We start from the raw sequence: 9,759 nt of genomic DNA, 5'->3' as shown, positions 1-9,759 counted from the left end.
GGCCTCTCTGCCCTCACAGGGAGCAATTCCTTCCCAATATCCCATCGATCCCTGCCTTCTGGCACTGGGAAGCCATTCCCTGCATCCTGTCCCTCCATCCCTTGTCCCTCTCCAGCTCTCCTGGAGCCCCTTTAGGGCCTGCCAGGGCTCTGAGCTCTCCCTGGAGCCTTCCCTTCTGCAGGTGAACCCCCATTTTTCCCAGCCTGGGTTTCCAGCCCTCAGAGCAGCTCCGGGACACAATTTGGGGCGGGTGGGCGTGGCCAACACTGAAGGGGCGTGGCCAACACCGAGGGGGCGTGACCAACATCGAAGGGCGCGGTCACGCATCTCCTGTCCGTCTTTTCCCGTGGGGGCGTGGCCAACATATGGGGCGTGGCTATGAGCTGGGTGGGCGTGGCTATGAGCTGGGTGGGCGTGGCTATGAGCTGGGTGGGCGTGGCTATGAGCTGTGTGGGCGTGGCCTGCCCATTAAAGGCGGGCGGGGCGGGGCCGGGGGCCGTGAGGTGGCGGCGGCGGCGGCGGCGGGGCCGGGAGGGCCCCCCGTGAGTTCTGCGCTATCGGGGCGAGCGGGGCCGGGCCCGGCGGAGGCGGGGGGACTCCCGGGTAGAGCAGGAGGCCGCAGGGAGGGAGGGAGGCGGCGCTCCCCGCTCCTGAAATTCCCCGTTTGTTCGCAAAATCCGCGCTTTCCGGCATTTCCGCCTCCTCCGCGCTCTGCCCGGCCCCTCTGGGCGGGGGTCGGCTCTGAGGCCGCCGGTGGATCCCGGTGGGTCCCGGTGTCCCTGGCCAGGCTCCGGCGTTGTTCACAGGTGGTTTTCCTGCGGCACGTGATGCCGTGGGGCTCTGTGAGTCATTTTCCACGGCCGGGTGACGCCTCGGTGGGGCTGGGAGCCCGGCCGATGCTGTGGTAATTTACACGTCGTTTCGGAAAGGCCGGCGGTGTCACTACGAGTTTACGCCTTGTTCTGCGGGGCCCGACGGCGCTGTTGGTTCGGCGGCTGTCGAGGTTGTTTTCTTGTTTTTATTATTTTTTTTTTTTTGTGCCTGACGTGAGCTAAGCGAGGTTTTTACTCCTGCGAGTCCAAGGGGCCAGGTTAATTATTAATTATGGACGGAGGTGTGGGTGGAACCTGCTGAGTCTCAGTGCTTTTCCCCGTGCCTTTCCATCGCTGGCTCACTCCTCCCGTATTTGGCTGCTTGAGGCCCTGGCACAGGGTGCCCACAGAAGCTGTGGCTGCCCCTGGTTCCCTGGAAGTGTCCAAGGCCAGGCTGGACAGGGCTTGGAACCACCTGGGATAGTGGAAGGTGTCCCTGCCCATGGCAGGCAGGTTGGAGTGAGATGGGCTTGGAGGTCCCTTCCAGCCCAAACCACTCCATGATTTGCTGGGGCCAAAGGGGGATGGAGCCACAGCTTGTGAGCAGCACTTTTGGAGCCCTGGTGTGACAATATCCTTGTGGGCGTTGTTTTTCCCAGCGTGCCAGCACGATGATCCCGGCAGCCGGCAGCTTTCCCCCGGACCAGGAGCCTCTGCTGGAGGAGCCCGTGGGGAGCAGGTACAGCCGGCAGAAGCCAAGGGACCGCTGGCATGGGGCCTACATTATATTTTTCCTCCTGGGCATCGGGTCCCTCCTGCCCTGGAATTTCTTCATCACGGCCAAACACTACTGGAGGTACAAGCTGCAGAACTGCTCGGATGAGCCGGGCCCGGTGGGGCAGGCGACCTCAGACCTGCGGGTGAGTGGTGCTTTTGGGGCAGGAAAAATAACCTGTTTTCCTTCCTAACTTCCTCATTTTTTTCCCCCCTCCACTTCCCCAGAAGGTAAGTGAATGTCCTGTAGGGTCTCACCTGCTGCAAACTGGAGGGAAAGGTTTGTTTGGTATTTATTTATAAATGGCTGCAGGGAAGATGCTTCAGATTTCCTTTTACCTGTGTTTGGACTTCTGAGTGTTAAGGTGAATCTAAAAAAATAGAGCTTAACCTTTCATAGGGCAATTTCTGCAGTGCAAGGCATCTTTGTGGTGGTCTTTTCTTGTGTCCTTCATGATCTGGCAGGTGTGACATGAGAATCTCCTTGCAGTGATCAACATCTGGCTTGTGGCATATGGAGCGGGGCGCTTGCCACGGGGGTGATGGATGAGGCAGCCTTGGGATGGCAGGTTAATGGCCTCTTTCTGTCCCCAGAAAGGCTGCTTCCTCTCCCTCCTCCTGCCACAGCAGGATTATTTCCCTGTGCCTCCCTGACAAAGCTGTGGGTTTGTTTCTTTACAGCTGGAAAAAGTGTTGGCACGATGAGGCAGCATCACATCCACCTCTCGTGGCAGAGCTTGTTCAGGTGGTTTGGGCACTTTTTGTTTTTATATAAACACAGGGCCAGGTGCGATGATCACCTTTCCCCTCGGATTTCTCACTCCAGTGCACCCACAGCTCTTTTTAATTTTCCTAGTTCTTAAGTGTCTGCTGCTTTTTTTGATGGGGAGGAAGGAGAGGGCTTATACCAGTGCTTATATGCTACAGGTGTGCTGCTGTAAAGCAAGAAACTGAATTAAACTGAGGGTGCCCAAGCTCCTGCACTGCCTGAAGGCCAAAATTGTGTCTGTGCCAGTGAAGATGCTCAGAGAGGGGTGAAGGGTGCTCTGTCACCACATGGCACAGTGTTCTCTCATATTCCCTGCATCCCACATGTTCCTCACTGCCATCATGCTGATCCTCTTGGAAAAAAAAGCTGGGTTCAAGTAAAGAATGTTAAAGCACAGCTGTATTCCTGGCTGGATCAGACACTTTGCTGAAAAGGTGTTTTTCCCCTTCTTGTGTGGCCATGGAGCGATGCTGTTTCCTTTCTCCATGGAAAAGTTACGTGGCTGTCCTGTGGCAGTCGAGTGTCATCAACATCAAACCAGTCAGCCCAGTTTGTGCCCTGCTGCTGTAGCAGGAGGGTTTACCTGCACACAGAGCTGGACTCTGGAAGGATGCACCTCTGACTGACAGCCTGCTCCTGGCTCCAGCCTTTTCACTGCTGCTAATTTCATGCCCCCGTGCCTTCAGCCACCGTCACGGACCTGGATTCCTTTTCCAGCCTGGTAGGAGCCCAGCTGCCAAGTCTGGAGCAGAATAGAAACTGCTTTGCAAGAGCATCTTGTGTCAGGTTTGCCACCAGGGTGCTTTGTTTGGGTTTGGGGCTTTTTAAGGCATCGTGGCAGCCTCAGTGTTTGAAGTTAATATGGGGTTAAACACTTCCATTATGTGCCTCAGCTCCGTGGCTGAGGGATGACACCTTCCCCCCATTAGACCTGGATGTGGGAGGCAGATGTCAGGTTTGCTTTGGGGTTTATTTTAAGGGCTCAGCAGAAAGGGAGAAGGACTGGGTATATCCTGCAGTGCCAGAAATGAAAGCATATCTATGAAGGGTGGGAATACCCAAAGAGACAGAAGAGTTGCCATTGGAGATGGATTAAAACCCAACAAGCAGGAGAGAGGAGGATGGAACCTGATGTTTTCTGCTGGCCTAGGCATGGATTAAATTTGCCACCCACCATTCCACTGCTGCATTAAAAATGTGCAAAGGCTCTTAAGTACTTGCCCAATTCTCTTCTCGCTGCTGGTGTGAGCCCGTTGGCTGGGAATGAATGAATATTTCCCTGGGATGCTCAAAGTGCAGCATCTCTGCTGGGTTACTTCGAGTACACTTCTGCTTGGTGCAAAGCATTAGAAAGTCATTTTTTCTTCCCCAGAAGCAGAAGCAAATTAACTTGGAAGTTTATTGAGTATCCCCAGGATGGTTTGGAGGTTTGTTTTAAGTAGGTGGGTAAATAAGCTGGAGTTTTAGCAGCCAGCTTTGCATTTTGCTTTGTCTTTTCTCTTAAGATTCATCGTGTGGCTGCAGATCTTTGAGCCTCCTGCTTGGCTGAGCTGATGCCATAAGCACAGGCATTTAAGTCTCTGCCTATCTGGACCCTCTAGGAATGATTATTAGATTTCCTGTTGCTTCCAGTGAAGCTCTTGATAGGGAAGAAGAGACAAACGTGCTTGTAAACTGATTAAAAATGATGTGCAGCTGTAAAAAACAATGAACTGCCTGGAGAAAACCTGCCAAGTGCCTTCTCTCCTGGTTGGACATGATGAGACCCCTTCTTTGTAGCTAGATAAGTGCAGAAAGTGGAAACCTGTCGTGATAGGAGTGGACATGTAGGTCATCCTCCCCTTTGTGTGCATCATCCTACCTGCTGGCTGAGATTCCTGCAGCAAAAAAATGGGATTAAGCCCCTCGAGGGGAGGAGAGGGAGCAGACACACTTTGATGGTGCTGTGCTCCAATCAGGCACAGCACCATGGCAGCTATTTCCTTTCAATGTTTATTTCTTTCCTCCTGAATTTATGTCCCTGATTTCCTGCAATAGCCCAGGGCAATGGGAGGGCAAATCCCAGAATTCCCATTGCCCTGAGCAATTTGCAACACAATAAGGTGGACACCTACACCATAACTCCTTGTTGTGCCATATTCAAGAATGAAATTCATGTCTTGTTCCTCCCTACAGCTTTTTTACTTTATTTTGGGTTTGTTTTTCTCTGGCAGGACTATTTTGAGAGTTACATCTCCATTGCTTCCACCGTGCCCTCAGTGCTGTGCCTGATTGGAAACTTCTTGCTTGTCAACAAGTAAGTGTTGCTCTGATCCCAAGTGCCTTGAGCCACATTTCTCCCTGGCTTTGTTCCTGTCTTCTTTCCAGCTCAGGCTGCCCTTTCCTCAGGGTGAGACCACGGGGCATCCTGAGCTCAGCCTCCCTGTGCAGCCAAAATTCCCTTCCTTGCCCCTGCCTGAGTTGCAGCCAGCTGAGATGAAGTGGGAGCAGCACCTTGCTCCACCTGTGTTGGCTTGAGTAAATTAATTCCTCGGTTAATTGCTTGCAAATGGTTTTCCCTCTTAAAAATACCTTTATTGTCTTCAGGGAACTGGTTGGCCAAAGCCAAGCTCATCCAGGTAGGAACAACACCTTGCCCTGGTTTTACCAGCCCTTGAACTGGGATAAGAAATGGATCAGCTGCACCTTGATATAAGCTTGGCTTAAATCTCAAACAGCCTCATTGTGCCTTCATTTTTACACTTCCTTATCCTATATCAAACTCCTGCATGGGTTTGTGTGCCTAATCTCCAGATTCCAGCTCCTTGCCTCACTGCTTCCCCATCTCCTCCCGCCTCTCTTTATTTTCTCTGCCCTTTCCGCCAGCACAGGAGTTGTCCTCCCATGTGGAACCTTCGCCTTGTGGTTTGAAGCACAGGAGTGATTTCTTCCCCTTGTCCCCAGGGTTCCTGCCAGTGTCAGGATCCTGTCCTCCCTCTTTGTCATGCTGGCTGTTTTCCTGGTGATCACGGTGCTGGTGAAGGTGGACACCTCCGCCTGGACCACGCGCTTCTTCGCCCTCACCGTCGGCTGCGTGGCCGTGGTCAGCAGCGCCTCCACCGTCTTCTCCAGCAGCCTCTTCGGCCTGAGCAGCTGCTTCCCCATGAGGAACCTGCAGGCTCTGATCTCAGGTTGGGTGAGATCCCATTGGGATTGTGCTCTTGGACTTTCCCTGCTCGGCTCTGTGGTTTTCTCTCTCCTGCCTCTGGGGTTTTGTCATGTGGGGTTTGTTGTAGAAGCTTAACTTTGCCCTAATGATAAAGGGAAGTTGCCGAAGGAGAAACTTGCTCGGTCACGTGAGCTTTGGTTTCTGTAAATAGCCATAAACTGACCCTGGAGAGTTGCTGGGTGCAGGGAGAAGGGAGGGAAGGAGATGCCATCCCCCTGCCCTTCCATTTCCAGCAGAGGGATCTGCAGCTTTGCCTTGTCTGCTCCTTTCTGATCAGCATTTCCATGAGTGATGAGGGGCAGGTTGGGAGCTGTGAGTGATGAGCTGCCTGGAGCTTTGATAACATTATAAATGTGCTGTGCAATGGTTGACAAACCAAGGGGAGAGGGGGGAAAAAATCAGGATGGTGAAATTTTTCCTGGGGCCAAGACAGGAGTGTTTTAATGAGTTTATCTCAGAGAAGGAAAGCACCACATCCCTGAGGAGGCACTCCTGCCACCACTGGCTTGAATTTCCATCTGGGGGAGCGCAGAAGTGAAGCTGATTATATGCATGCCGGTGGAAAGCCAGGTTTAGGCTTTGGAAGTGGTTTGGACTTTTTCTGTGGGGCTGGGGACCTGCAAGCCCAGCAGGTTGGGTCCCATCTTGACCCCTGTGTGTGCTGTGCAGTGTTGGAAGGGGGTGCAGGATGGCACCTGGGCTGTGGTGCAGCCCCACACATACCTGAGGCGTGGCTTGTGCAGGTGTGGGGCAGGGCCTGAGCTGTGTGCCCTGGGGACCTGTGCATGTCAGAAGAGGAACTTCTGAGCTCCCCCTCTTGTTCTCTGCCCCTCACTGTAGCCACCTCTGTTCCCACACTCAGGCCAGGCCATGGGTGGCACCATCAGCGCCGTGGCCTCTCTGATAGACCTGGCAGCGGCGGCCGATGTCACCGACAGCGCCCTGGCCTATTTCCTCACCGCCGACATCTTCATCGTCGTCTGCATCATGGTCTACCTGCTCCTGCCCAGGCTGGAGTACTCCAGGTGTGTGCCAGCCTGCCAGGGGCACCCGGTGGAGGGTTTGCAGTGGCATTGCTGGGGGATCCATGGGATGCTGGCCGGTCCCTGCCCTGTCACCACTGCCAGCCACGCTTCCCCTTTCACCGAAACCGCAGGCTGAAACTGGGCGCGTGCTGAGTTTCTGCCAAGCTTTCCCAGGGCTGCTGGTGCTGGTGTTCCCAAAATGTGTGGAGTCAGCAGAGAGCCCTAATCCGGAGGCAGCCAGCCAGGAGTGTCCCCATATCGTGTGTGCCACTGGGATGTGTGTGACCCATTGGTGCTTGTAACCCCCAGAGCCGTAGGCAGGCTGCAGGGAGCTGTGAGCACTGAGGGTGCTGAGAGATGGGGAGAGGGGATGGTGGGCTTACCTGTGTCTCCAGCTTCTCTCCTGTCCTCTCTGCAAATCTCAGTTACATTCCCCCCGTGCTTCCCTCTGTCTCTAGATATTACCTGGGCAGCCAGAAGGAGAGCCCCTCTCTGGTCACGGTGCCCCCTGACAGCTCCGTGGAGGCCGAGGCAGAGCCGCGAGGCACCGTGAATTCCTCCTTCCTCGCAAGAAGCGCTGGCATCCCCCCACTCCGCCCCATCCTGCAGAAGACCGCCCTCCTCGGCTTCTGCCTCTTCTACGTCTTCTTCATCTCCATCATCGTCTTCCCCTCCCTCTCCTCCAACATCGAGTCTGTCAGCAAAGCCACGGGAAGCCCGTGGAGCACCAAGTACTTCACACCGCTCACGTGTTTCCTCCTGTACAACTTTGCTGACTGGTGTGGGAGGCAGGTCACCGCCTGGATCCAGGTGCCTGGCCCCAAGAGCAAACTGCTGCCTGCCCTCGTCCTCCTCAGAACCATCTTCCTCCCTCTCTTCATCCTCAGCAACTACCAGCCCCGGGCTCACATCCGGACCGTGGTGTTCAACCGGGACATCTACCCCGTGGTCTTCACGGCGCTGCTGGGGCTCAGCAACGGCTACCTGGGCACGCTGGTCATGGTCTACGGCCCCAAAATCGTGCCCAAAGAGCTGGCTGAGGCAGCAGGGGTGGTGATGACGTTTTACATCGTGCTGGGGCTGGCTCTGGGGTCTGCCTGTGCTGTTTTTGTGGTGCACCTCGTGTAGATGGGCAGAAGGAGAATGAGGAGGATGCCCTCAGTTTGTGGTGCTGCTGTTGGGTATTTGGGGTTTGGGTTTTATTTCCCAAAAGAGTCAGTTACCCTCTGGTTTTGAGGCAGGCTGTGCCTGTCTTGGGAGGGGGGAAGCTGCATCCAGGGGGATGCAGAGGGAAAGTCTCCCTTCTGGGAAGGGGCATCCCCGGTGCTTGGGAAGGTTCTGTCAGACACTGTCACTCCCAGTTCAATGGAGCAGGGACCAAAACAGCTTTATCCTCCCCAGGGAGCTCAGGGAAGCACCAGGGACACAGGGATACCATCCCTTACCCATGTGCCAGTGATTTTAAGCTGAGCCCAGGGCTTTTGGGGGCACCTTGGGTTTTGCTGCCTCACTGTTACGAGTTCAGCCCTTCAGGGGTTGGGTGGTCTTTGGGCAGGATCACCCCTCACCGAGCTGTGATGGTGATGTTCAACTAAAAGGGATTTGAGCCCTTCTCATAATTTAGGGAGTGAGTAGCAGCTGCCCCAGGGATCAGGGCACAGTTTTGCACAGATTTCATACAATCATTGCACAAAAAACCTAAAAAAATATATATATATATATAAAAGGGAAACCACTCCACTTGGAATTTTGCTTGCTTTAATTTTTCCATGTAAAACTGAGTTGAGGGATCATCTACCCCTAGCACTGTGCCACTAGTGTTGGGGACTGTCCCCTGGCCAGAGGAGCATTTTTCCTGCTGTGACTGTGGTGTGACCCCCCAAGGAAAGTGAAATGCTGAGTGGGCCTAACCTGAGGTTTTTAGGGTGTCTTCAGTCTGCATTCAGAGAGCTCTGTGAGAGCCAGGGAGAGGCATGAGGTTCACAGCAGAAATCTGGTTAATTCATGTAGACAGGCACCATATGGCCTCCAGATGTTTTCAGAGGGGTGAGCTACTGTGACACCCAAAATTATGGCCCACCCAAAGAAGACTGGCTTTTAAAGTCATTTAGACTCCCATATGCCAGCACAGCCTGGACGAAATCCGATTATAGTATTTATTTTCTCAAATTGGCTGGATTTATGGTCTAGAAGAGGTGAACTGATAAGCAAGGGTGTAATGGCAGAGCTTGGCAGTGCAGTGATGCCTCAGAGATGCTGTCTGTGGAAATTAATTCCTTTAAGACTGGGTTAGGAGCAGATGCTCCATGACTGGGATGCTCTCTCAGCACCTCCTGCTTGCCCACGTTGTGCTGGAGCTGCTGGATGTGGGGCTTTGTTGGGAGAACAGCAGGATGCCTGCAGCAGTTGGTCAAAAAGGCCAGCCTAACTTGGTGCTGGCAACCAAAAAGTCCCTTTGTGGCCTTCAGTGGGCCTGTCTTCCACCTGTGCCTTTCCCCCCAGTCCAAGGAATGATGAGATTTGGCTCGGTTTTTTTTACTGCTTTGCATCTCTGCTCTTCCTCTCTGTGTTACAGACAAAATTCCTCTGGAGGGAGAACTCAATTATCTGGTACTGTTGCTAATAAAGATAATTCTTGATCCTGTGCAACTGCTGGTGTCTGGAATAATTTCTCTTGGAGATGCATTGATGCATGCAGTTTTAGCTTGCATTTTTCCTTCTGGTCATCCTTCTCTCCCAGCTTGGATTGTAATCTCCTCAGAGAAATCCCTGGCACGGGCTGGGTGAGGGAGCCCTGAGATCACTCCAGTGGAATATCCCCAAGTGACATGCAGGTAGGTATGGAGAGCATTCCTGTGGCAGGGGGTGGGCAAAAAGGGGATTTATCCTTTGGTTTTGGTGGCATGCAGCTAAGGAAGGTTAATAAATGAGGGGGGAAAACCAATACAGGTGCAAAATGGGCAAGAAGCAGGTCTGGGCATACAGCAGGGAATGCTGGTGGGAATGCCATGATAAGGGGGTGGATGCTGCCAGGCCTCTGAGCCATGAGCTGTGGGTGATCCCCCTGTAAAAGGGGAGGGATAATTTATAGGGAATTGCATAGAACGGCAGGGAGGTAATTACAGTGCCTGGGAGAAGCCACATCTGCTGCTCAGCATGGGCCTTACCAAG

At 53.6% G+C, this 9,759-nt stretch overlaps 1 protein-coding gene across 3 annotated transcripts; it reads left to right on the top strand.

The window, feature by feature from the left end:
- The first annotated feature begins 517 nt into the window (after positions 1 to 517).
- SLC29A3 (solute carrier family 29 member 3) lies at positions 518 to 9,237 on the top strand. Of its 3 annotated transcripts, none has more exons than XM_015633880.2 (6): positions 518 to 542; positions 1,472 to 1,732; positions 4,569 to 4,651; positions 5,299 to 5,525; positions 6,426 to 6,588; positions 7,047 to 9,237. In XM_015633880.2, the coding sequence occupies exons 2-6, from the start codon at positions 1,484 to 1,486 to the stop codon at positions 7,714 to 7,716; spliced, it is 1,392 nt and encodes a 463-aa protein (XP_015489366.1). In that variant the 5' UTR covers positions 518 to 542; positions 1,472 to 1,483; the 3' UTR covers positions 7,717 to 9,237. The 3 variants fall into 3 exon arrangements, with proteins under 3 accessions (XP_015489366.1, XP_015489365.1, XP_015489367.1); XM_015633879.2 differs by lacking the exon at positions 518 to 542 and adding an exon at positions 581 to 603; XM_015633881.3 differs by lacking the exon at positions 518 to 542 and adding an exon at positions 643 to 1,003.
- The last annotated feature ends 522 nt before the right edge of the window (positions 9,238 to 9,759 follow it).

The sequence above is a fragment of the Parus major genome, chromosome 6 (genome assembly GCF_001522545.3).
Source record: "Parus major isolate Abel chromosome 6, Parus_major1.1, whole genome shotgun sequence".
NCBI classification, from domain to species: Eukaryota; Metazoa; Chordata; class Aves; order Passeriformes; family Paridae; genus Parus; species Parus major.
Note: the sequence above shows the minus strand (reverse complement) of the source record. Positions and strands in the feature narration are given on the sequence as shown.

Coding starts and splice junctions, on each gene's coding strand:
- SLC29A3 (XM_015633880.2), top strand. CDS start 1,484: ATGATCCCGGCAGCCGGCAGCTTTCCCCCGGACCAGGAGCCTCTGCTG. Junction 1,733..4,568: donor AGGCGACCTCAGACCTGCGG/GTGAGTGGTGCT, acceptor TTTCTCTGGCAG/GACTATTTTGAGAGTTACAT. Junction 6,589..7,046: donor CCCAGGCTGGAGTACTCCAG/GTGTGTGCCAGC, acceptor CTCTGTCTCTAG/ATATTACCTGGGCAGCCAGA.